Below are 27,786 nucleotides of genomic sequence, written 5' to 3'. Positions count from 1 at the left end.
ATATTTGCAGACAGCTGTCATGTCCCTCTGGAGCATTCTCTTCTTTTGTATGAAATAGCCACATTTTCTCATGACTCTTAAAAATGTATGGATGCCCCCCCCCCCACCCCAGTTATCCTTTAACACTTAAAGGACCAGAAAAATGAGGATGCTAAGGCTTTGGGAGACAGGACATACTGGGCAGGAGATGGCTGTACACCTTCACTCCAGCAGAGGATGGATGCTTCCTACTGCATGTGTCTTCCCATGCAGAAAGCAGAGGCTCCTGCAAATTCCTTGAACACTTGATATGTTCATTACATGAAGGAAAACCTTGGCTTCAGATTTCAGCCAGGCTTATCTAGGTGTTGAGTATATGGGTGTACACATAGCTAAAATTTTATTGTGATTCATTAAAGTTTATGCATCTTACTGTATTAATACTTCGAAATGTAAAAAAATAAAAAATAAATAACTGGGCCAAATTGCATGGAGACTGCAAGAAATTTTCTCAGAAGAATTCACCTGACCAAGAACATATCTTAGATTAATCTAATTTCTTCTTGATTCAAATTCTCACTTCTCCCACTAAGCCCACAGAATAACTGGGTGGGGTTCCAATTGCTTGTACAAACTGTGGGTGTAGGAGATGATGTTGGAGAAAAGAGAAACCATCAGTTGAGAAATTCTGAGCAAGGATTCAGGAATTTCAGGCCCTAAGAGGGGAGGTCAAAATTGGTGATTAGTTGGGAATTCCCAGGTTTAGGTCAAGGGGGCAGAAGAATTGGAAATAACTGAAACTTGGTCTACGTATGTGCCATTTCTGGATTGGGAGGCACCTCAGATTTTTTATGCCAACCCTGGAACCATCTAAGCATCGAAACATCCACCAAATCTCAACTTTATAAAAGATGACTCAATTCTTTATTGTTAACATAGGAAAGGGAATTATGGTATTTCCTTAAGGTAAATGACTTCACCATATCTGATCACAAATAATCATAGATATTAGATTTTTGTCAATGTTTAGGAAAGAATTTCCATCAGTACCTTGTATACAATAAGAGCTTTGGATAGTGCTAATTCATGACCACCTATTCCAAATTAATTATTTACCAGATTAATATACTGAGGGTTGGATGGGTAAATGTCTTAGCCAAGGTCACACAGATAGTTTGCAGCATTACCCAGGTCTTCAGACATCAAATACAGTAATCCTTGTTGCATTTAAAGTAGTCCTTTCCTACCTGGGCTTCCCACCAGTTGCAAATTTGCGATGGAAACAGAATCAACTCTAGTAGTGCTACAGTCAGGAGAGCAGTTGTTCAGAGTGTCAGAACATGGGAGGAAGGCCAGGCAATGATGCAACATTACACTAGCAAGTGATGTAATAGCATGATTTCCTAAGCAATTTACATAAATGCAACTTCTCAAGAAGCCCTGACAAATGCCAGCCAGTAGGAATGCAGGCATGGAGAACCAATGGCAGGCAGGGGAGGAGAGCACATAGGAAACACAGATTTCCTTGCTCATCACTATGACAAGCTTCACAGATTCCTCAGAAGCCTGAGAAAACTCCCTTCTGTCCCTCTAATCCAGTGCCTTCCCTCAGGCTCATAGGCTCTAAAGAGCTTTGGTTTCCTTCTCTATTTTTCTGTTTACTCCTACTGACATCCAGGCATTGCCCAATGATGCTGAGAGTGACTCCTGGTGTACTGAAAGCAAGTTTAGTAGTGAGACAGGCTACCTAAGAGCTTGACATTCTAAAATTGGTCTGTCCTCTTCATTATCATTTAGAATAAATCCTCAATTTTTTGAATGAGAAGTGGTATGCTGTGATTCTTGGAGAATCAATCTTATGCAAATGTCATAGAAATATATTTGTTGGGTTTGCAGATGCTTTAGGGAAGAAGACAGGTGGACACCAAATACCAAGACTTCAGGTTTGTTTTTTGATCCCAAATGGAGATGTATTAATAAGTTTTCTTAAAATGTGTGTGTGTGTGTGTGTGTGTGTGTGTGTGTTTAGAGGTTCATATATGTTAGTCTGGAACCGGTTGGCAATGGAAGTTCATGAAAATATCTAGTTAGACCAAACTCAGAAGAAACTGATAAGACTATGTTGAGAAATAAGGAAATAGCGCAGAGTGTGCCAGGCTAGGTCAGAATCAATCTCTCTCTCTCTCTCTCTCTCTCTCTCGCTCTCTGTCTCTCTCCCCCTCCCCCTTCCCTCCTTTTCTCCCTTCACCTCTCCCCCACTGAAATGCAACTTAAGCAGAACCAAAGACCCCATCTCAAGCCAGAGATCAAAGCAAAGCAGTTCACAATATACCTAGAGGTTTTAGATTTGAAGACTTTTTTCTCAACTGCAGAAGCTGCCTAGAGTACCACAAAATCTCATCTCATGAAGCTTATACCAAAAACAATCAACAAGACCCAACCCTTTTATCCCACACAGCATTAGTCTTGCTTGGAACAATCTGGACATCTGCACATTCTCGGCAATAATTTGAACTATCTCTCTTTCCCCATCACTGCCTCCATCTCCCCAACGACACACTGGAATAGCAGAATATCAGAAACTGGATTATTTAGGGCCATTGAGAGGAATTTGTAAATACCTTCTAAGCAGCAGGTCCTCCACAGCCCTGAATGGGTCATTACTTCTTCATTCTTCCTGCTGGTTTCATTATCACTTGTAGATTTAGTCCTGCACACACCTCTGGAATATAACCAGTAGTCCGTGCCCACTGCAATGGTCATTAAACTAAAAGCTGCGAAGGCTCCCACAGTAGTGATCAACATCTGGATTCCTCTGTCACACATCCTCATAATTCTTCATGGTACTCTAGATGGCTGGGGGTTGGAGAGGGAGGTTCAATGCCAGAGGGGAAAATCACTCTGCAGCTGGGTAACCTAGGACAGGCCCTTCCAAAAATTCAGGTCTCCTTTTGTCAGCATCCACAGGGACTTTGGGAAAGCTGGGATTTCCTGTCTGGAGCTCTCTCCAGTTCCCTGGGTCGCCTATGGCCCTCGGAAGGGTGCAGGCTCCAGGGGGTTGGTCCACATCACTGCTGCCTTCTGAGGGTCCCTGGGTTCCTTTCATTCCTCAGGAGCTTGGTAAGCATGAGGGTCCGTGCAGGGCATGGCTCTGGAGCCTGGAGCTGCCAGCTCGGTTTGAGATGCGCCTGGCTCCTCACAGCCCCGGGAGACTCAAGGCAAAGAAATCCAGCGAGGTCTATGTGTGTGTGTGTGTGTGTGTGTGTGTGTGTGCGTGCGTGCGTGTGTGTGCGAGCGCGTGTGCTGGGGGTGAGGGCGGATGGCAAAAAATAGCACTGCTGGGAGGCGAGTCTCTGAGAAGAGCGTTCATTGCTTCCCCAGCCTCCCAGGAAAGCTCTCCGCCTGCTCCCGACACCCCCGCTCAAACTGGAGAAAAGACGGTCCCGGGGCGGGGGCCGAGAGGTTTCATTGGAGGGCAAAGGTCTGCGGTGCTGAAGGGACAGCTCCCCGCCTGTTGCCCCGCCTCCGCCTTCTTAACGCCCAGTTTTAAGTCCGTGGTGCTGAAGGGACAGCTCCTCCGCTGCTGCTGCACCCCGCGCCTTTCCAGCGCCCGGGCTAGAGACCTGGGGTACTGAAGGGTCTGTCTTCTCCCCGCCCTTCCCAGGCCAGCCAGCCGGCTCGGCTCTGCCTAGTCAACCCACGCTCCGCGCAAAGTTTCGGGAGACCAGGGCAGTCAGCGCCCCGGCTCCGTAGCGCTGCAGCACGACCCCGTTCCTCCTCTCCCGCTCCCGGAAGGGTTAAGGAAAGGGGAAGGGGAAAGGAGCCCGCAGCGCACTCTGGCGCTCTCGCCGCTCCCACCCGACGCGGCATTCCCTCCCCACCCCCCCACCCCCAATGAGCCAGGCAAGTTTGCCTTTTGCTGCGGGCGCCGCTGGAGCCCATTGGGGAAGACCGAGTCTTCTTAAAGGGGCCGGCGATTCCGGGCGACGGTTCTATGGCTCACTTGGGCGGGCAAAAAGTGTTGTCGTAGGCACATCTGTGGATAGTCTGTCTCAATTTGGTTCCCCAGAAAACAAACCAATATGTCTACCCTCCTTTCTCTGGAGCTCTGGTTTACACTGGAGACAACGTGCTCAGACCAGACCCGGAACTGTTCATATACATATGATAATGTATTACTAAAAGACAGAAGGAGCTAGAAGTATGTAGACTCTATTATATACATATTAGGGATTTGGGCCGAGGGGGTGTGAGATTGTGGTCTCTGAAAACACATATATTTTAACAACCCTACATTTTGGGGTTGGCAGTGGTGATGGATTCAAGGTGGGAGAGTCGCTGAAAATGTCAGATTCTCTTCAGAGGTCCCTGGGATGTTCATTTGTTAACATCCTTGTCTAAGTTAGACCAGGAGGCAGGTGAAGTTGGGTCTGCTTTCCTTGTTAGTCCAAAGTGCAAATGTCAGTTCATACCTGAAAGCTAGTGAGATGCTTCCTTGGAAATAGCCAATGTTGCAATGTTGCAAAGGATCAGCATTTAACTAGCTTTTTATTACTATGTATTCTGAGCACAGCGAATACACTAAGGACAGTCCACAGAACGCCCTTATTATTTTCTTTTCTTTGGCATGATGGTACAGATACCCAGAGGTCAGGTGTTTGGAATTGAGGCTGCTTGGGTTGTTTCTGCCGTCCCTGAGATGTGTTCATAACCAACTGTCATATTTGAATGTTATTTAACTGGACAAAAATGATAATGGTGCCATCTCTGGCTCTCCATCTGAGAGCTTCTATCCAGATGAATGAGTAGCAGCAATGCATGGAAGAGTTCTCAAATGCAGCTCACAACTGCTTGGTGACTCTGCTACTTTTTACATTTTTTTTTTGGTTTGTTTTTGGTCTCAAGTTCACTTAAAGGCTTGGTTCTTGGTGTTAGATATACCTGTGCATGCATGTGTAGGTTTGAATATATAGTCATCATGTGACTGTGTTTGAATGTTTACCTGTGCCGTGTTCAATTTAGTTATGAGTTCTGAATGACTGGGAATTTGTTGTAGAAGTAAAGCAGGTATGTAAAGATATGTCTGTACCTGCTTTCAGTTCGCTGCAAGCAAACTGCAGTAAGCCTGTTTGCTGCAAATGCATAGCTGTGTGCATTTGTGGGTGTACATGCTTAAGTATAGGAGTAAGTGCATGTAGGTTTATGCACCTACATGCACTTACTTGCATATGCATGTGTCGTGGACCACAAACACTGATTTGTGGGCAGGAAATAGAAATACTGAAATTTTGCCACATAACCAAAATAGAACAGATAAACTTGGGGCCAAGACCACAGCTAGTCATACCCCAGAAGAATGATAGGAGGTAATGGGGGAAGATGTACAAGGCCTTCTACAAGTTACTTATTGTTTTTTCTTTCCTGAAAAGAAAAATTGCTTCTCTGTAAATGTCTTTTTTTTTTAAAGGAAAAAGCCATATGTAACATGGAAGTGAAGTTGGTCTTTCCTGAGAAGCGTTACTAAATTAGTGAAATTTTCTTTCCCCATCTCTGAAACTTAAATAATATGAAGTAATTAATAATGACCAAAGCAGCTGTTCCAGGATCTGTTTGTTTCTTCTCTTCTTCTGATAGGAGTGAGAAAGGTCTTTTCCCAAAACAGGATCATGTGATTGGCAAGTCAACGGGCTTTGGGCTTTGGAAGAATGTGCTCCAATCACTCCATTCACCAGACGCACAGTAAAACAAAAGCAACCCCTGCTCTACCTCCTTGGTCTGTAATATAAGCCCAGACAGACAAGGTATGGTTCCCAGAAGGTCCAGAAGAAAGGAATCAGGTATCCAGGTAGACAGTGTGGGGTTGCGGAGAAGGGTCAGGAACTCAGGCAGATGAAGGCGACAATCATGGGCCAGGATGTGGACAATTTTTCTGAAGGAGAGAAAGGGAACAACATAACAAGAATGAAACTTTATACTGAGCCTCTGGCTTGGTTTGGCAGGATTATCCTTTACAACCCCTGCCCAGGGCCAAAGCTGATCACAGAGAATGGGAAGACCTGAACCTGCATCTGGAGAGAGTCAGAACACCTGACTGGAGTGGGAGTGCAGAGACAGGGAAGCCGTCAGTTAGTTCCTGATGATGCCTCCCCACTTACTAGGGGGTGACCTCATCCTTTCATTCAATTGAATGTGTGGGTGTGTGTACAGGTGTGCGTAGAATAGGCGGCTAAGCCTAAATGTAATTGCTCATTTTCACCACTAGAGGGCTCTTTCACCAGATCCATAAGGGATCCAAGAGATTCAAAACACATCTTCCTTATAATGATGGAGCCAGGCTCTTTCTCTGTGTTTGCAGATGACCTTCTTTGATCCTACTAATGTGGCAGGAGACTGGGAGGCACTTAAGCAGTTTGAAACTGATGTTTGATTCTCTTATTAAGACTACTTTCCACCCCTCCTCCATTGGATTCTTAGGTAGTAGAGTAGCTGGCAAGGTGGATTTGTGCTTTTTTCTGTTCATCCTCTCATAGGTCAGAATTACCCCCACGTCAGAAGGGGTCAGTGCCCCTGAAAGTGGCTGTGTTATTTAGGAAGGAGTACCGGCAGCTGATTCAATTCAATAAATGCTTTGTGTGAGTGCCTACTATGTACAAAGCATTCTGCTTAGCAGTTTGGAGAATACACAGATATGGTTCCTACCCCCCAAGGAGCCCGTTACATAGTAGGGGATATTTTGTTAGTGCATTTTGGCTGTAAATAGCAGAAACTCACTGGAGCTGGTTTAAGAAATTGGGGTTTTGGTATAAGGATGTGGTGCTATTTCAAGAAACCTTCAAGCAAAGGCCTCAGCAAGGAGCTGAAAAAAGGGAATAAAAGCCATCAGGAGTCTTGACAGTCACTCTATTTTTCATCTCTGTCTCTTTCCATATTTCTAGTTGAAAAAGATTGTTTTGCCTTCTCTACTCGTTGATCTTCAAGATGCAAGCTAGATTTTGAGGTTTTATGTCTCCTCTATCCAAGAGATCCACCCAGACTCAACTGGGCAGTTTTAGGCTCAATTTAAAACTTCCAGGGGAGACCAACTGATTGTGTCATGTGCCACTTCCTGGCCCAACCTGCTGTGGTCATAGAGATAGGGTCATGTAGTATAGACATGGCTATTGGGACCAGCCTCTGTGAGTTGAGGGAGGGAGAACAGTTCCCAAAGTAGGAGGAATTTTCGAGACATCTCAAAAGACTTTGAGAAAAGTCCATGTGATTCACTTTTGGAGCCACTCTGATGATGCCCAGGCACTCAGCAGTAAAACATGATCATGAATGAGAGACAACATGGGAGGGCTCTGAAGATATTGGAGTCTCTGCTAGAGGTAGAACTGGGCTGGGAACCAGCTTCACCTTTGTCTATGCTCTTCTTCCAAGGAACATAAATTGAAAGAGAAAAACTCTTCTGCTGTAAAGACACCCACATGAGTGTAAGTTAAGGAGATGGTGAAGACCAAGCAGACATAGACCGAGGGTGTACTGTTTGCCATCCCGTAATTCCCCCTTGATGTTCTCACACAGTCTAGTTATTAGTTTTCCACTTTTAGACTCAACCTATAGAAAAAGCATTGAAAATGAAATATGGTTATAAAACATATCCTCATTTTATTACTTAAAATTTAGCCTTACTGAATTTCTTTCAGTAACTGAAATCCCCTATTCTCTCTATCACACCCAAATACTTGAAAGTTAGGTCCCTACTGTCTACAACAGTGATAGGAATTGGATGGTTGAAGGAGGGGAAGGAATGCAACATCCCGATATTACAAAGACAACAGCCAAGAGATACTGTCTATAGTTGATGGAAGCACCAGAGGCTTATTATTGAAAGTTACAAAGATAACCAGTAGAGGAACCATAAATATTCAACAACTGTATTTGGAGTGAAATAAGTTAAGCTAAGACAGAAATGGCTAACTGTGGTAACTTTTGGGGAGGGCTGGAGTGGGACCAGGAGCTGCTTTTCATGACAGCCCCTTTGATCCTATTTGATTTTTTAAAAATCTTGTGCATATATACTTTGATAAATGTTTAAAGTCAATTAAAAAATAAATGAAAACAGTAAGCAACATGCCACCTGTCCATCTTTCCAGCCACCTCCTGCCTTGTCAGTATAGAAATGCCAGGTGTTTCCTGTGATTCATCCATCCATTCCCTGTTCCTGGAATGCTCTCCCCTGAGATATCCTTCTCATAAGAAAACATTTATTTTGAAATAATTTTGAATTTACCCAGATGTTCTTTCTCATGATTCAATCCCTCGCTTCATTCATGTCTCAGCTCAAATGTCGCCTTCTCAGAGAATCCTTCTTTAACTGCTCTAAAATAACACCTCGTACTTCCCTCTGTCCTCTCCCTCTTCTTTGCTTTTCTCCATAGCACTTATCAATATCTGACATCACCCTATGTACATATATACATATGTATGTATATGTGCCTGTGTGTTTATTGCCACCTCCCCACCTAGAGCAAGAGAATTCATATCTAAATTACAAGACATTTTTCTTGATCACTTGGAACTCTCAGTCTGATAGAGAGAACAAAGATAATTGAACAAATAAGAAAAATTGTAGTAGATGCTGCTAGTATCCCATAGATGTCTGGATCCCCTTTGCTAGGTTGGTGCATTTGCAGCACTAACCTTCCCACCCCCTCTGCCAGCCCTTGGTTGCCCCTTCTTGGGAGAATTGCTCTCAGCCGATAGGAGCTGCCTCACCCAAGCGATCCCTCCCCCAAGGGACAGCCTACCGTCAATGAGTGCTGATACAGAGATGCAAAATCTTCCCTCTTGCCAGAGGCAAGGACAATTCTGTGGTGCAATTTATGCTCCAGAGTCCTCCATGGATCAGGCCAAGGCTAGATTTTACCTGGGACCACATCCTTATTTGACTTTGTCCCCTTCCCCTGTGGTTCTCAAACTTAAGTGTGCATCAACGTCACTTAAAAGGCTGGTTAAACAACAGCTTACTGGTTCCATTCCTAGAGTTTCTAGGCTGGTTCGTGGAGTTTTTCACTTCTAGCAAGGTCCCTGGCAAAGCTAACGCTGCTTGCTCCTCTGGGAGGTCACAGGTGGAGACTCACTGCCCTGCGTTATGCTTGTTCCCGTACTCCCTTACAGGTTTTTCCTAAAGATCACTCCTAGATCACTCCTAGATCACTTCTAGAAGTTACATGTATCTGACTCCCTGCCTCAGGCTCTGCTTCTAGGGAACGCTACCTAAAATATCATGGAGGTCTGGTAAGTACTCTGCTAGGGAGGTGCAAGTGAGGGAAAATTCATGTCACTGGGGATCGTCAAGAAAGGCTTCACAGAGGAAGTTCCATTTTAACTGAACCCTTAAGGGTGAGTAGCCAAGTAAGGATCAGGGGAAACTGTGTTGCAGGCAGTTGGACCAGTACATGCAAAGCCCTGGTACATGATGAGCTTGAGGGAATGACAGGAGTTTAGTATGGCTGGAGTGTGATGTGGGGTTAGTGTGGCAGACTTTTCGTGCTTGAATATTATGTATAGATGAGATGTTTGTCCATGAATACTCTTCCAGAAAATAATTGAAGCTTATTAGATTTTGGAGGAACTATTTTGCCACATATGACCCAAACTTGGGTAGCAACCTGTGACTATGACACCTCTAAACAGGTAAACCCCTGAAAGATTCTTGAGCCCAAGAGGAAGCTTGTTCTCCCCCAATTCCACCTCAGATGAATCCAGGGAGAGAGATGGACAAAGAAGAATCTTCCAGAGGGCAGAGAGAAGATGATGGAAAATAATAGATACGGGAGTTCCTCCTTGCTAGCCAGGAAACTTCTTCCATTCCCAGGAAAGAGAAATTTTGTTATTCCTGCTCAGTTGGATTGGATAATTTCTATGAACCTGTGGATGCTCTGTGTAGCCCAGTCTCTGCATTTAAAAGAAGCTCTTAATGGTTATCTGGTTCCATCTGCCCAGTTGAATAATGGGTGTGCTGGTAGCAAGTATGTTATCTTTTAGTTTAGACCCAAAGAAGACACACCCAGACCTGCTGAAGAGGACTACACATTGTTCAGAAAGCCTGCCCTCTCAGGCGATGTCTTGGGATTGCCTCCTTTGGGAAAAGGTGAATGTGTTCTACGTATGGAAAGACTTTTGCTGGCAAAGGGGTGGACTGTTGCAGAGGCTGCTAGCTGCTTCCTAATGATCTTTCTTCATTTCTTTTTAACTAATAAAACTCCAGCTGCAGTTGGGGATGCTCTTTGTCTACTTGAAAGGAAATTACGTCTTTCAGTTTTCCGTGAAGAGAATGGTGGCCCTGTAACAAAATTCTGACCAATAAAATGTAATTAAAAGTTGTTTTGTGGACGATAGCCAGAAGGTGGAAACAACCCAAGTGTCCATCGACCGATGAACAGATAAACTTATGTGTTCTATACATACAATGGAATATTTTTCAACCAGAAAAAGAAATGAAGTTTGGATACATGCTACAACATGATTGAACCTTGAAGATATTTTGCTTAGCGAAATAAGCCAGGCACAAAAGGACAAATATCATATCATTCCACTTATAAAAAGTACCTAGAATAGGCAGATTCATAGAGACAGAAAGTAGATTAGAGGTTATCAGGGGCTGAGAGGAGAGGGGGATGGAGACTTATTGCTTAATGGTTTAGGAATTGTTTTGTGTGATGAGAAGTTTTAGAAATAGAGAGTGGTGATGGTTACCTAACATTGTGGATGAAATTAAATTGTACACTGAAAATGGCAAATTTTATGTTATATAAATTTTACCACAATTTTTAAAGTGGGGAAAAAAAGAGTTGTCTGTGGTGTGTAAAATCTCCTTCGAGGGGGCTGGTGGTCAGACTTTGATAACCCACAGTGTGTTGCCCTTACCTTCTCTTTCTTCCTGCCAGGAACTGGAATTCTGTGCCAGAGGTCAACCAGCTGACTTGTTACCATGTAAGCACATGTTTAAGATAGCTGAAAATAAAATAAAATTGGAGAAGCCTGGGTCCCTAATAGCATTATGGAACCACCATCCAAGGCCAGGATTGATTATCTCCAAAATCATTATTACACGACAAAAATAGACTCCTTAATTTATTTCACTCCTTTTCAATTTTAGCAGATGAAAGCGCACTTGACTCTCGACCAATGGAGGGGTTAGGGGCGCCACCACTCCGCTCAGTCAAAAATCCACGAATAACTTATCGTCTGCCCTCCTACAAGTAGATGCAGTTCCTCTGTATCTGAGGTTCTGGTTCTGCATCCGCAGATTCCACCAACTGCAGGTCGTATAGTACTGTAGCATTTACTATTGAAAAAAATCCCCATGTAAGTGAAACAGTGCAGTTCAAACCCTGTTGCCCAAGAATCAATGGTAATTCCTAATTTGTACAGATGAAGAGAAGTGGAATTAGGTAGTCTATTGGTCATGAAGCTTCTTTTTAAAAAATATTTTATTGAAGTGTAGTTGATTTACAATGTTATGTTAATTTCCACTGTACAGAAAAGTGATTCAGTTATACATATATATATGTATATGTATATATATTCTGTTTCATATTCTTTTCCATTATGGTTTATCACAAGATATTGATACTGTACAGGTCCCTGTGCTGTACAGTAGGACCTTGCTGTTTATCCATCCTGTATATACTAGTTTGCATCTGCTAATCCCAAACTCCCAGTCCTTCCCTCCCCTCCCCACCCCCCGGCCATGAAGCTTCTAGTCAGAGCTGACAGAAACCCAACTCAAAGGGTATACAACAAGCAAAAGCAATCAATCAGTGCCTGTGATTTAAAAGTACAAAAGTAGATAAGCTCATGAGCAACTGGATCCAGGGCTTCAAACAATGGCATCCAGGATCTGCCTCTCCATCTCAGCCCTGACTCCCTCTCCACCAGCTCCATCTTCAGCCTGGCTCTCTTCTCAAGTACCAAGGACTCCTGTTTTGCATTCTACCAGTTGAGCAACCTTTTAAGAAAGAGGATATGTCTCCATCAAGAGTTACAACAAATGTCTTGGGGATGGTTCCTCATTGACCCATTTGGTTCAGACCTACCTGAGTCAATCGTGGTGGCCAGGAAATGGAATTCACTGATTTTCAGGTCTGTGCTATCATTCTGTCTCCAGACACAGAGGGAGGAAGATCAGCCTTACCTTAATCCGTGTGAACTGAGAGTGGGTAAAGGGCTGATTCTTTGAGGAATTTGAGGGTGATGTTACCAGAAGAAGGAAGAAGAAAATGAGATGTTCACTGTGCACTGCAGATAGGTAGATGCCAGATCCCGCAGGGCCTTTTCACCATGCTAGATCATTCAACAAATATCTATCAAGACCCACTTGTTTACCAGGCCCTGCTGTAGGCACTGAGGATGCAGTAGTGAGCAGCACAGATTCCCTGCACCTAAGGAACTTGGTGAGGGAGTTACCAAACAAAAAAATGCAAGTAATGATGAATGCTGTGAAGAAAAGAAAATGAAATCAAGTAATTCGATAGGATAAAAGCAGTGTTGGCAATGGAAGAAGGACTGCTTTAGGGAGCACAGTCAAGGAGGGCATTCTGAGGAGGTGATTTTGAGCTGAAAAAAGTCAGAGGTGGAGGAGGAGTTAGCCCGAAGAAGATCTAGGGAAAGTACTGCCAGCAGAAGGATCATCCAGTGCAGAAGCCCTGAAATGAGAATGAATGTGTCCTTGTTGAAGGACAGAATGGATACTGTGGCAGGAGTCTTGTGTACAAGAGGAAAAATGACAGCCAAGGAGGTCAGGGAGGTAGGCTGGGGCTAGATTACATACAGCGAGTGTGCCAGGGTAAACAGTTTGGGTATCCTTTAACAACATAAAGCCATTGCACAAGTTAAGCAGCAGAGTAACATGACCTGACCTATACTTTGGAAATTTCACTCTAGAAATAGACTCCACCGGGACAAGAGCGAAAAACCAGGAGATGAATCAGGAGGCTATTGCATTTACTTGGGCTAGAGATATGGGCGTCTTAGACTAGGGTTGTTAGGGAATATGACTTTTTTCCTGAGGGTGGTGGGGAACAGTGAGAGGTTTTAGCAGGAAGTGACGTGATCAGATTTGTATTTTTTTAGTGGTACATCAGAGCCTTGGTTCTGCTCCTCTAACTCTGAACAGATTTGTGGGACAGAAGCTTATATCTACGGAAGCACCAAACACTGTACTTGGGGCATGGCCGAAAGTATGGGGTTTGGAGTCAGTGAAACCTGGATTCAAGTCCTAATTGCATCACTTGCTGTGTGACCTTGAGAAAACTACTTAATCCTTCTTTGCCTCTCTTTCCTCATAAATAAAATAATAGGACCTATTTCTAAGGTCAGTAGGACCTCCTTATTGTATAATGAGCATTACATATGATAATTCACATAAGTGCTTTACATAGTGCCTGACACATATGAAGTCCTCAATAAATGTCAGCTGCAGCTATAAATAAAATGATGCCAAAGAAGCCAGCTCTCTTAATGAGATTTGTTTTAATCTGCCACCTTCAGAATAACAAAAAGCTGACTATTACGTGGTTAATCACTTTCCATAGGACTTGTGCACCAGGAAATCAAAATGACCCAAGAGGCAGTTAGAGATACAAAAGGTGTCTTTATTGAGAGATGAGATAAACACCTCAATAGTCAACTAAGAGGCTTAAAACCACTTTGGAAACCTTCCTAAATTCAGTAGAACAGGATGTGGTTTAGGGCTTTACCTGTTGGCTTGGAATGTTGGCCAAAGCCCCAAAGCTGAAAACAATAAACATGAAATAGTCCCACATCCAGAGCCAACGAGCTGCCAAATGACTCCCCAGGGCTCCCCAGGGCTCCTGCAGTCCTCCCTCCGATAACTTCTGTCCGGATTATATGGACTGAGGACTGGAGTTCAATGAGGTGGGGAAACAATGAGCCGTGAGCCTGGGGGAGGAAGGTGCTTTGGCTCTGGGTGGCTCCTCCCCATCAAGTCAAGTGAGAAGAGGTCCAATCCACTCACTGACGGGATGAGGGACCTACAAGAAGGGAGGCTGACACCTCACTCCCTGGCTGGTGCTTGCCGATGTGGCCGCCCTAGGCTGGCACCTGGAACAAAATGGTGGGCGGGAGCCAAGCACCGAGAGGAGCACTTGAGAGAAACTAAGTGTCATCAGGTGTTTGGAGCATGCATGAACACATGAACATAGAGGCTGTGTCTGGTTCCTGCCTGGAGAACCTTGAAGGCAAGAGGCTGGCTAGAGCAGCCCTCGATTATAGGGTGAGGAGAGAGGGCACCAGGAAGGCAGCCTCGACTCCCAGCGTTTGGTGTTGCAAAGATGCACATGCACAGTATCCACGTGGATACTGAGGAAATGAACTCAGCTCAAACTCTCTCCATGGGACCATACTCACCAGAGAACAACATTTGAATGCCAGCAATGCAGAGGGCATCGGCAGCCGAAAGAGAACCACTGATGGCATCATCTAAGTAAGAGAAGTTTTACCTCTTACTCCTCTATCCAACCCTCTTCCCACTCCTCAACCCCAGAGGAGCCAGCAACAGGAGAGGAGGGGAAGCAGAGAAGGACATCCCAGCAACCTCCCCTACTACACGGAGCCCCTCCACTCATGATCAGGCCGGGGCTGGAGAGAAGGAAGGACTTTGAATGCAAGGTTCATATTTTGATTTCAACTGAATTGGACTTTAAAAACCTTTTCATTATGAAAAATTTTCAAACATGTATAAAAGTGGGGAGGAAAGTGTAATGAATGAATGAATGCCCTTGTACCCATCACCAACAGCAAGAGTCGTTGACCCATGGCCAATCTTGTTTCATCTCTATGTCCCATTAACTGCCCCTCCCCACTGATTTATTTTGAAGCAAGTCCCAGATCTGATATTATTCCTAGATTGGGCTTTGAATGCCTGTGAGTCCTCATTACAAAACTAAAGTTCTTAACATTGAAATTGCCCAGAAGACCCTGAGTTCTGCCCATTGTTTATTTTGTACAATCTCTAGAACATAAAGTTCACTGAGGGCAGAGAGTTTTTCTATTTTATTCACTGCTCTACCCCCATACTTGTAATAGCACATGACACATAGTAAGTGCATAATACGTATTTGTTGATTAAATGAATGAATAAATTATTTTTTCAGAATCGTCCAGCCTTCATTTATCATGACCTGAGAGGTGCTCAGATTGAGGCAAAAGATGAAATTTTTATTTTATTTTATTCAATTGGCTTGCCTCGTGGTGACCCAAAGTTATTCAGTGAAATGTCCCAGCCTGAAGGACTGACTGGGGTAATCATCTCTTCTGAGAAACAGTTTTCAAAATGATTCCAGACAATGGTATAGAGGTCATCTCTTCCTAAATCCTGTGTATTTATACATTTCCAGGAGAAACTTGCAAACTGGTAGCTCATAGGTTCTGTCCATCCTGCTGATGTTTTGCTTCACCACCTGATTTTACAATTTGCATTGCACTGAATTAAATTGTGGGCCCACATTTCAGCCAGACATTGGTTGGAGGAGAGTAGCATCTGCCCCCTTCAATGAGGCACGCCTGCTTCATTTTACCACAGTCTCCAGTCCTCCCTATGATCCTCCACCTGCGTCACTCCTAAGTCACCTGCCTGGCTCCAGTTGGAACTCTGGTTTAAAACAAAACAGAGACATGGAAGTATAGATTCTGCCAACTCCCTTCAGTTTTTTTAAACGTATGATCTTATCCATGAAACCAGCTGGGCCCACTGTCATTCTTTGACTAATTTTTCAATTTTTCCCATGGTTTTGTATCTTACTCAGATCTTTTAATTCTCCTTTCCAAATCAATTTTTTGGCCATATATGTTTTTCTATAATATAATCTATTTCATCCAAATTTTCTAATTTATCAGTATGAGGTTATGCATAATATCTTCTGCATTTTAAATTTATTTTCCTTAACTGTAATTCTGATTTCTCTTACTCCTAATGGCACCTGTCTTTCTTCCTCTCCTTGATTAGATTAACTAAAAAAGTATTTCTTTTTTATTGATTCCCAACATCACCAAAGAGCCACTTTTAAATTTTGTCTCATCCATATCATATTGAGTATAAATATTTTAAAGTTTCAAATCTATGGATGGCAGCCCTCCATAACTGTCAGCACAGATAAGGCTTTACCCCTCATCTTTAAAAACTAAAAAATACGACACAAATGAATTTATCTATGAAACAGAAACAGACTCATAGACATAGAGAACAGACTTGTGGCTGTCAAGGGGGCGGGGGGTTGGGGGAGGGATGGATTGGGAATTTAGGGCTAGCAGATGAAAACTATTATATATAGAATGGATAAACAACAAGGTCCTATTGTATAGCACCGAGAACTATGTTCAATATCCTGTGATAAACCATAATGGAAAAGAATATGAAAAAGAATGTGTATATATGTGTATAACTGAATCATTTTGCTGTACAGCAGAAATTAACACAACACTGTAAATCAACTATACTTCAATAAAATACATTTTTAAATACATAAATATATATAGCATATGTATGTATATATGTATATACATATATATGTTTAAATATATATATATTTAAATATACATATAGGAGAAAGGAGGAGCAGATAAATATTAGATGCCTGTGATCAAGTGATCAAGTTGCCTTCTTACCCAGAACTTTGTCTAGATTTTTTATTAGTTTTAATTAACTTTTAAATTACTTTATACTCTTTAATCAATCTGGAATTTACATTGATGTATAGTGAGATGAAGATTTAATTTTGCTTTGTTTACCCCCCAATATTAATCAATTGTCCCAGTGTCATTATTGAATATTTCTTCTTTCTGCATAATCTTGGATGGCCACTTTTATTATCTAATAAAGTCAGGTACATGAAAGACTGCCTCAGAGCTATCTGCGCTATTCCATTGATCTATGTTTCAATATTTATGTACTATGCTATTTTAATCTTTGAAAATTTCTCGTCCATTTTAATATCTGTAGTCAGCATGTTCCCTAATTATTCTTCACTTTCAGGTTGTTCTTGGCTATTTTGCCCATTCATTCTTCAGGTTGAATTTTAGAGTCACTTCATCAAATTCTCCCCCTTCCCATCAAAGGAACACAAAACTAACAAATATAAAAGTAATTGAATGGGGATGTTTATTAGAATTATATCAAACCATATGTTTATTTAAGAAGAACTGACATTATTAAGTAACAGTACCTTGATTCCATTCATCTGATCTTGTTTTAAATTCCCTTGATGAATTTTTATTATTTCTTCACATACATTCTGCACACCCCTAGTTATATTTATTTCTAGGCAGGGACTGTTTTTATCCCCATTTTAGAAGTGAAGAACTCAGCCATAAAAAAGAGTGAAATAATGCCATTTGCAGCAACATGGATGGACCTAGAGATTACCATACTAAGTGAAGTAAGTCAGAAAGAGACAAATATCATATGATATCACTTATATATGAAATCTAAAAAACATGATACAAATGAACTTATTTACAAAATCAAAATAGATGCACAGACATAGAAAACAAACTTACGGTTACTAAGAGGGAATGGAAGGGAGGGATAAATTGGGAATTTAAGATTAACAGATACACACTACTATATATAAAACAGATAAACAACAAGGACCTACTGTATAGCATAGGGAACTATATTCAATATCTTGTAGTAACCTATAATGGAAAAGAATCTGAAAAAGAATAGATAGATGATAGATGATAGATAGATAGATGATAGATACATAGATACATAGATACATAGATAGATGATAGATAGATAGATAGATAGATGTCTAACTGACATATACCTGCTGTAAACCTGAAACACTGCAAATCAACTATACGTCAATTAAGAAAATTAAAGAAATAAAAAAAGAAGGCGGAAAAAAAACAAGTGAAGAAACTGAGTGTTGCCTAAGGTCACACAGCTAGTAAATGGTGGAGACTGGATTCGAATCCAGATCAATCTGAAAGCAGAGCCTGCACCCTAAATCACTATGCTACTTTATTTAAGATGATAAGATTTTAAGTATATTATAAAGATTATATTATACTTAAAATATATTATAATATTCTGTTATATAAAGAGTTTTAGTAATTATTTTCCAGAAAAGCATCATCTTCATCAAGATTTTCCAGTTTGCTAACAAAGAATTGTACATTGTACTTTCACTTTTTTTTCTAATTTCTTGAGTTGGATGCTTACTTCATTTAATTTCCTTTTTCTTTTTTCTTAATGAATAGAAACCATTTTGGTGGCCCTCTCCTTTCCACGCCCCCTCCCCACTCTCTCTTCCTGAATTAAGAACTTCGTCCTTTGGGTACCTCTGCATATCGTCTTATCCTCCAGTTGCTGGAGTGGAGAGATGGCCATTCTGGATGGATAATGCTCTGGTCAGCCCAGGCAGGTCAAACCCTTGATCCCAGGGGTTGGATGTTCAGCTTAGTTCAGGGTTATATGGTTCAGCTCTGTGTCCTCAGCCAACACTGAGTAGACTCTCCCAGTCTACCCATCTCCTCCTTGGCTTAGTCCATGGAGCAGCCAGAAATGACACTTTTAAAAAGTTGACCAGATCATGTCACTATACTATTTTTTTTTAAACTTCCAAATTTCCCATTTTTCTTAGAATAGACCCACATTCTTTACCTTGGCCAACAAGGCCATGTGTGGTCTGGCCTCCTTCCCTCTTTGCCCACATCTCTTTTTTTTTTTAAATTAATTAATTAATTTATTTATGGCTGTGTTGGGTCTTCGTTTCTGTGCAAAGGCTTTCTCCAGTTGCGGCGAGCGGGGGCCACTCTTCATCGCGGTGCGCGGGCCTCTCACTGTCGCGGGCTCTCTTGTTGCGGGCTCTCTTGTTGCGGAGCGCAGGCTCCAGGTGCGCAGGCTCAGTAATTGTGGCTCACGGGCCCAGTTGCTCTGCGGCATGTGGGATCCTCCCAGACCAGGGCTCGAACCCGTGTCCCCTGCATTGGCAGGCGGACTCTCAACCACTGCGCCACCAGGGAAGCCCCCTGCCCTCATCTCTTACTCTATTTTTTCTTGTTGACTTCAAGGCTGGCCCCTTTTGTTTGTTTGTTTCTTGACTGTGCCAAACCCTTCCCCTAACCCTGGCTTTCCTCTCAGTGTTTCTGCTGCCCAGGTTGCACCTCCTCCAGAATCACATGGCATAGATCTCACGTCTTGTCCCTCAAAGGCCACTTCCTCAGAGGGGACTGAAGGCAGTGCCTTAACTACCACCAGTCTCATCACTATTTTCCTTACAGCATTGATCACAATCAGCAATGCTGTTATTTATTTCCTTGCTTGCTTGTCTGTTTTCTTATCACCTGTCTGCCGCATTGGAGTCTGGGGACAAGAACCATATCTGTCTTCTTGCGACGTCTCCAGGGCCCGGCACAGTGTGTGGCACATAGTGGGAGCTCAGTCAATACGGTACAAGTCAACTCAGTGAATCAACGAAAACCCAGCCTTGCTGCATCCTAGCTGGGCGACTTTGGACAATTTCACCCCTTGAGCTCAGTTCCAAACCTGAAAAAAAAGACAACACCATGGGGGTGTTTTGAGCCAAAAAAATGAAATCATGTAGGTAAAGCCCTTTGCTCTCTGTGTGGCACATACAAAGCTCTCAAGGAGGAGTAGCACAAATCATCATCACCATCATCATCATCATCGTCCCGATTGTTTAAATTTAAGAGCACTGTCAGAAAGGTAGGTGGAGAGTTGCCAGACATGATTTTGTGGGATTGGGGTCTATTCAGTTTGGAATCAAATCATACAAGTCAAGAAGATCATATTTTATTTTATTTTATTTTTTTGCCAAAGTCCAAGAATTGATGATTTTTTTACAGGAACTAATTCACACTAACTGTACCTAATGACAATAATTTATTCTTATCTCTCACTGTTCTGGGAATTGACTGGATCAGCTATGTGTTTCTTGCTCAGGGTTCTTCTCTGGTTGCAGTTAGATGGTGGCTGGAGCTGGAATCTTCTCAAAGTCTTCCCCACCTGCACATCTGGTGGTGGATGCTGGCTGTGGCCTTGGACCTCAGAAGGAGCTTTCACAGGGAGCACCTCCATGTGGCCTCTGAGGGGCCTAGGCTTCCACACAGCATGGCAGCTGGGTCCCAAAAGTGAGCATCTCAGGACATGGAGCCCGGCAGAAGCTCTATAGCTCTTTCTAACCTGGCCTTGGAAACCACAAGGCATTAATTCCATCACATTATATTCGTTAGGAGCCAGCCCAGATTCAAGAGGAAGGGAATTAGTTCCATCTCTTGACGGGAGGGGTGTCAAAGAATCTGTGGACGCGTTTAAGACCATCACACTAGTCATATTGAGAGGAAACTGATGTATGGATCAGACGATTCTTTAATAATTAGCAAAAATAAATGCAGTTGTCAAAGGGCTCAGAACATTCATGTCGGCTCATTAATGCATTTTATCTCCTGGTTGGCATTTCAGTATGGTGATTAAGTTAAAGTGCTAGATTTATAGCCATCGAAGTTCAAATTCTGGCTCTGTCACCTATTAGCCTTGTGACTCTGGGCAAGTTTGTTAACTTCTCTGGGCTTCCTTCTCTGTAAAGCAAATGTGATAAAAGTATAACATACGACAAATGCTGGTTCATGGGGAGCATTCACTGTACGGTGATGACAACCCGAAGCCCCACCTCCTCCTCCAAGTCCTTTACTGTTACAGACACTCCAACCAGACGCGAAGCATGCTCCTTTCAGAAGAGCGAAGGGCACCTTGCCCACACCCGGGTCACTTCTGGTGCTTGAGTTCCGCTCTCCTCCCAGTTCCTGCAGCTCTCAAGTGAGCCCCCCTAAAGGCTGGCTTCCAGGCTGCCAGGGTGGGTGGGCATGGCAACAGCCCCATTGCAGCCGGCGCGTGGCCAGGGACTCAGATCTGCCAGTGTGGGCGCAAACACTCCCTCCCCAGAAAAGCTGCTTGAAGGCATAGACTAGGGGAAGGGAAGGTTAAAAATAAAGAGTGGTCATGTTCGGTTTTGAAATTAAGGAGAGCCTGGACTCAAAGAGCCCTTCGACTCTCTTGCTTTGGGAGAGGCAGAGCGTCGAGGTGGGGGCGTCCTGGTGCTTAGACCCCGAATTCATAGGAACACCTTAGAATCGGGCAACCACACCGCCTGGCTCACAGCCACGGTCTCGTCTGAAACATTCATGTTTCGACTGTTTTCCGGGGCCTGGGGAAATAGTAGTGCTTGTCCTTAATTTGCTTGTCCCTTACAGAGATTTTTAAATTTAAAGTTTGATTGTTTTTGAATCAGGCTTTTGCCCTCCCGGTATCCCCCAACACTCCCTATTATCTGTGTCCAGCCAGCTCAGCTACATCAAATACTTTCCTGGCTCTGATAGACACTCAATTTTAGTTTCCATCCCACTTATTTTGGCTTTTCCTGCTCTCCCAACAACAATAAAACTTACATGTATGACGCACACATGGTATCCCCAGAACTGTGCTCAGCATTAATCAGTTATAACCTCAATTACTATCCTGGAAACCCTGCAAGAAAGATATTTCCCCTCCATAGAAGGGGCAACTAAGGATCAGAAGGGTTAAGCAATTTACCCAAAGTGACATGGTGTGTAAAAATGGCAGGGCTGGTATTTGAAGCCAGGTAGTAGCAATTAGTTAGGCATTTTTTTAGTTGCCAGTGACAGAAAATCCACTTCAAATTGGTTTAATTCAAGAAAAAAAATGATGGTGATCGATTGGCTCAAATAGAGTATGTCTGGGTCCTGGGGCTCAAATTCCATCTCTCAGCTCTTGTTTCTTCTATCAGTTTTGGGCCAGCAATACCCTTGCAGTGGCAAGATGGCTTCTAGCCTCGCCCAGCCAACAACCTATCCCCTCACCAACCCCAGTCGAAAAGAAAGAGCTTTTCTTTCTTCTTTTTTTTTTTAAACGCCCAGGATATGATGACTCTGGTAAGAATCAAATCACACAATCATCTCAGGACACCTCATATGGCCAAAGGTATACGATGGGTTTAGGTTACAGCTTTATGCTTGAAGACTTGGGTGGGTGAGCCCCATTCTGAACCATAGTGACTGAGAATGAGGGATGGATAGAACCACAAGGAATATTGGCGTGCTCTTTCCAGAAGGGGAAATGTCCACTGCATATGCTAGCAAAGAAGTTTATTGCCTTGCTTACAGGCTTCAGAGACACGGAGAACCTCCCATTAAGAGTGATAGGTGGGCTTCCCTGGTGGTGCAGTGGTTGAGAATCTGCCTGCCAATGCAGGGGACACGGGTTCGAGCCATGGTCTGGGAAGATCCCACATGCCGCGGAGCAACTGGGCCCATGAGCCATAACTACTGAGCCTGCGCGTCTGGAGCCTGTGCTCCGCAACAAGAGAGGCCACGACAGTGAGAGGCCCGCGCACCGCGATGAAGAGTGGCCCCCGCTCGCCGCAACTGGAGAAAGCCCTCGCACAGAAACGAAGACCCAACACAGCCAAAAATAAAGCCCGTGTCAGTCAAATTAGAGTACACACTCTAAATTCTAAACCAATATCAAGATCCATCTGTTAGAGGATGTAATGTTAAATAATAGTATTTGTGATTAAGAGTTAGCACATGGAGGGTTAGTTCATGAACACTTTCCACAGAATGCAAATATAGTACACCAACACATACCATTAAAATATCTACATCATCATCATCATAGAAATTACTTATTATTTGCCAAATACTGTCCTGAGTATATGTGTAAACACACACACCAAATTTTGCAAATAAACAAGTCACAAAGGGAAAACACTTCCTTCAAGATGCACAGGGCAAGGTCCAAATGGAGAAATGAACAAAAGTCACTGAGAAATATAAGAGAAGATGTGAAGAGCAGGAAAAATCAGCCTGTGTCTAAATAGGAAGATGATTATTATAAAGATGGAAATTCTCCCCAAATTAATGTACATATGCCTCAAAATAAGGTGAGATTATTCTTCCTGAAAGTATCCCCATATAAGAGGGAGCCACCTTATATTTGAACGCTTACAAAATGTTTCATGCTGTGGGACCTCTCTCTACTTTGCCCCAAACTTCTTCTGGGGAAGACACATACCGTACAGTAAGACCCACCAATGTTAATTTTACATGCTTGTAGAGGATACCCAAGGGGCTTGTTAACCCAACGAAGGAAAACTTTTTTAAAGGAGGCAAATTTAGTAATTATTTCTGGGGTAATGATTCCACAATATTAAGTATCAGATGTCATCTTAAGTAAAGATTTCAAAGATCACAGTAGAAAACAATATAATGTTCATGTGGCAGTGGTTAAGAATACATTTTCAGGGATTTTTTTAAAGAGAAAAGAACATTATCACCATTATGCAAATGGATTCTCTGGTTTGGCACAAAATTTCCCAGGGGCATCCTCACAGAACCATCTAAGTGCTGCTCATCAGGCAGAAACAGAGTAAAGTTAGTGACAGTTATTGTCTCTAGTGGTGACACAAGTTCAGATACTCACAAAAATGCAAGTGGAGAGTTTGAGTAATATTTTTTCTTGGCTTGTGAGAGTATAAAAAGGTGTTTCAAAATTAATGTATTACTTTATGTACTAACTCAAATAAGTGTGTACCTAAATCTATACATAAAATGCTATGAGTAGACATTTGCTATTTAAAAAAAAAAAAAAAAAAAAAAAAAAGTGTTAGGTAACACATTAGGAACTAGGTGGCTCTGTGCCTATAATCTTAGCATCCAAAAGTAGGTGACCCTCTAGTCTGAGCTTTTAGGAGGCACCTGTTATTATCTCCCAGACTCCCATTCCCCTTTCTTTTCAAAATTATATTACCATTTTCTTCTGGGAAACCATCCATCCCCATGTGATTCAAGAGGACTCTCTTACCTCCACCCTACTCCAGGGGCGAGCACGTGACCCAGGCTTGGCAAATCTATCCCTCTAGCTAAGATAATTAAGTTATAGATGGATATTCAAGCCAAGCCAGTAAAACTCAGTCTCATAATTTTTATTGGGACTATTAGAAAAATTAAATTCTCCTCCCACTCGTATTGCTAAGCTCTGGGGGTAGTGACTGGAGCTTCTGGAGGCCACCAAGAAAATGACGCCATGGAGAACATTAGATGAAGTCAGAGAAGGACAGCTTTCGATATTGTATGAGTCCCTGGACACATCTGTACCTGAAGCCAGACAGCCCAAGGCTCTTTTAGTTACCTAAACAAATAAATGATTCTTATTCTTTTAATAACTCCAGTTTGAGGTGGGTTTTGCCACATGGAAACCTAGGAGGGTCCAAAATGCAAGTTCAATACCCAACCAGGTTTTGGGTTCCAAGAGGTAACAAGGCAGAAGGACGCTCTTCACACTTAGCCAGAGGGAAGGGAAGGGTCTGTGGTCCTCTGGTTTCAGGGAGCAGGGTGTCTGTGGGCTGGGGCCTGTGGGGTGTCAGAGACACTCCTAGTGAGGCTCTATCCCAAACCTTCTCCCCTCAGGCACCGCCCGGTCATGTGGACTTTCTCGTTGGAAACTCCCTGGAAGTTACTCCCTGGCTGATTAGCAATTAGTCCTTATCCTAGTTTTTTCCACCTCGCTTAGCAGAAGCCATTCTGGAAGAAACATTTTAATGTGAGGCTTAAACACACAGGCTGTAGGGTCTGACAGACCTGTGTTCATGCCTTCATTTGACCACTTAGCAGCTATGTGACCTTATTCAAACCATCTCTGAGTCTCAGCTTTCTCATCTGTAAAATGGGTTGAATAATAACATCCAGCTCCTACAGTTTCTATGAGGCTAACGTGAACTTAACACTGGTGGAACCTAGGAATAATTCCCTCCCAGAGCTAGCTATTGTCATCATTATAAAGCAAACTGCATCCCCTCAAACCCCCCACCAATGTTCAGTTTTGTCTGCAACTTCATTTGAAATCTCTCTCTTTGCCGTGTTCTTTCTTGCTCATGGGCATTTTTGCAGTGGAACTAACCACAGGTAATTGACATTGTCAATTGATTTATGAACAAAATGTAGTAGCCAAGAGCATAGACTCGGGAACTGAACTGCCTGGATTCAAACTCTGCCCCAGTTCGTGGCTGTGTGGACTTGGACAAATGGCTCCATCTCTCTGTGACTCAGCTTCCACATAAAATGGGGATGATAGGTATTGTATCTGTCTCAATGGGATTAGGTAAACTAATATTTGTAGGGTGTTTAGAATAGGGACTAGCACATGGTAAGGGCTCTATAAAGGTTTGCCATCATCTATATGATTAATTTAGTGCCACGTCAACTACAAACATGGTTCAGTGGTCACGTACTGACCTGTGGTGGGCACAAGCAACTCTGTGTACGTGGCACGGCTTTGCTGAGCTCTGTTTGCTTGGGTTCTCTAGTGGTCCTGCTAATCCCAACATCACTCAGTGATACACACCTTTATAAATACACACTTTGGTGACAGCTCTGGCCCTGCCAACATTCTGTGTGGGTTTTAAAATTTTTTATGTGATCCATAACAAATTTTTAAAAGCCAGCTTGCATTAAAATCTGGCTCTACCACCTGCTCTTTTGTCTTGAGCAAGTTACTTACCCTCTGAGCTTCAGTCTCTTCCACTGTAAAATGACAAAAGTAATAGTACCTACCTTATAGGGTTGTTGTGAGGATTGAATTATTATTATAAAGCCCTAGGATAGGGTTTGGTACATTATAAGTGCTAAATTATTATAAATAATAATGTCCAGTTAATAAGTTCTGCAGATGAAATACTTTCTCCCCCAGATATCCTTAGAAGACTCTTAAAAGAGCTGAAAATGTGTACCTGCTTATCTTGAAGCCTGCCTGACATATGTATTAAATGGACATATTTTATTTGCACAGCCCAGAGTTTCAAAAAATTAGAATTAGTGGCCCATATTTTAAAATCAGGACATTTTATATAAAAATCTAGATTTCTAGCTTCTTTTGAGGAATGGAAAATACAGCACCGTTGGGCTGCATCCTTGCAGGTTGTCTCTTGGAGAGGATGCCACAGTGGCTTCTCACTTCAGACAGGATGAGGCACTCTCCAGGTCAGAAACTCTTAGCTCACAACCCTCTTATTTTTCTACTCCTAGAATGTTTCATGCATTTGCCTTATCTGCCCGGCTCCTGTAATAATGAAAATAATAGCTGACACATAAACGAAACAAACTTTATGCCAGGCACTGTCTCATTCAATCTCCACAACAATTCTAAGGAAGAGTATTATTGTCACCTCCCAGCTTAAGGGTGGGAAGACGTGGCTAAGTAACTTTCCAAGGTTAGGCAGCTGGTACGTAGCAGAGCTGGGAGTTGAATGCTCTGGATGTAGAGTCTGGGTTTTCGCCACCCCACTATAGAGTAACCCCTTTATTCTAACCTAGGCAAAGTCTTCTGCAGTTGTATCAATGAAATGGGAACGTGTTCCAGGGGGTCGATATTCAGTTCTCATGGTCATGTTGGCCAAGAGGGCTTAGTTATGGGTGCCTAGGGTCATGATTTGGGAATTAGCTGCCTAATTTCCATGATACCCAAAGACTTATTCTAAGTCCTTGATACTCAAGCTTCTACTGAGAAGCTCCTGCTGGAAGGTATTGAAGTTGGAGGGAGAGTCTCTTCCAACCTGAGTACCTCCCAACTCAGCCCCTGAACTGTAGGGCATGGAGGACAAAACTCATGCCTAGAAGTTGGTACATTCTGCTTATCCTTTGTAACCACTGATGCACCCCTTCCTAGATGGCTGTATTCACTCTCCAAACATTCTGAGAATCAAGTCAAGGTGACATATCCTTCTACTGAAGGTGCTACATAGCATTTTTTTAAAAATGTGTCCCTTGGGGCTCCCCTGGTTGCGCAGTGGTTAAGAATCTGCCTGCCAATGCAGGGGACACGGGTTCGAGCCATGGTCTGGGAAGATCCCACATGCCGCGGAGCGACTAAGCCCGTGCACCACAACTACTGAGCCTGCGCGTCTGGAGCCTGTGCTCCGCAACGGGAGAGGCTGCAACAGTGAGAGGCCCACGCATCGCGTTGAAGAGTGGCCCCCGCTCGCCGCAACTGGAGAAAGCCCTCGCACAGAAACGAAGACCCAACACAGGCAAAAATAAATAAATAAATAAATATATTTTTTAAAAAAAGTGTCCCTTTTTGATAAACATAAAAATCTCACCATGGCCAGGAAATTCCTATAAACCCTCATCCCATAGCCTGTGATTCTTGATTGAGAAATTCCTCCATTTTCTACACAGCCTTTCTAGCAAAATTTGGTCAAGCTTTCCTTCCTGAAGTCTGTATTATAGAAATAAGACATTTTCCCCTTTTCCGGTAATAAAGTTATATGATAATATTTGAAGATGTTGTTTCAAAATACAGCTCATCCCTTATTCCAAACCCTGGAGAATCACTGATCTACGAGTGATTCTCCTGGATTTTAAAAACAATGTCTTTATCCAAGTGGTAGCTTTTGAGATAATGCCTGACAACTGCTATCAAATGCTTAACTTTGAAAATAAACTCGCAAGACACAGAAGATGAACAGATGGTCTGTGAGTTTTGTCCATTCTCTGTAGCTTTCCACCACTCTCTGCAGCGTCAGACATAGAGGCATTTGAGCCAACCCCACGTGGGTGTATTGTGAGGGGGAGGCAAGTTGTCCACAGGCCTGAACCATACAAAGCAATGGCTGGCTGTCTTCAGGGGTCCCGCAGAAGGGCTGCACCACAGACGGGGGTTCTTGCTCCCGGTTTCAGCTGGTGAGGGCAGCACCAATGGGG

At 42.9% G+C, this 27,786-nt stretch overlaps 1 protein-coding gene and 1 long non-coding RNA gene across 2 annotated transcripts in view; one reads left to right on the top strand and one right to left on the bottom strand.

Moving 5' to 3' along the window:
- CACNG3 (calcium voltage-gated channel auxiliary subunit gamma 3) overlaps positions 1–3,643 on the bottom strand; it is an 87,202-nt gene extending 83,559 nt beyond the window's left edge. Inside the window, exon 1 of the mRNA XM_082431119.1 lies at positions 2,601–3,643. Coding sequence (XP_082287245.1) covers positions 2,601–2,811 — 211 coding nt within the window. The 5' untranslated portion in view covers positions 2,812–3,643. The remainder of the gene's footprint in view (positions 1–2,600) is intronic.
- Positions 1–27,786, top strand: part of LOC309645684 — a 594,963-nt gene that overhangs the window by 172,343 nt on the left and 394,834 nt on the right. The gene's annotated exons all lie outside the window — the stretch shown is intronic.

The sequence above is a fragment of the Balaenoptera physalus genome (genome assembly GCF_965194825.1).
Source record: "Balaenoptera physalus genome assembly, chromosome: 16".
Classification (NCBI taxonomy): Eukaryota; Metazoa; Chordata; class Mammalia; order Artiodactyla; family Balaenopteridae; genus Balaenoptera; species Balaenoptera physalus.
Note: the sequence above shows the minus strand (reverse complement) of the source record. Positions and strands in the feature narration are given on the sequence as shown.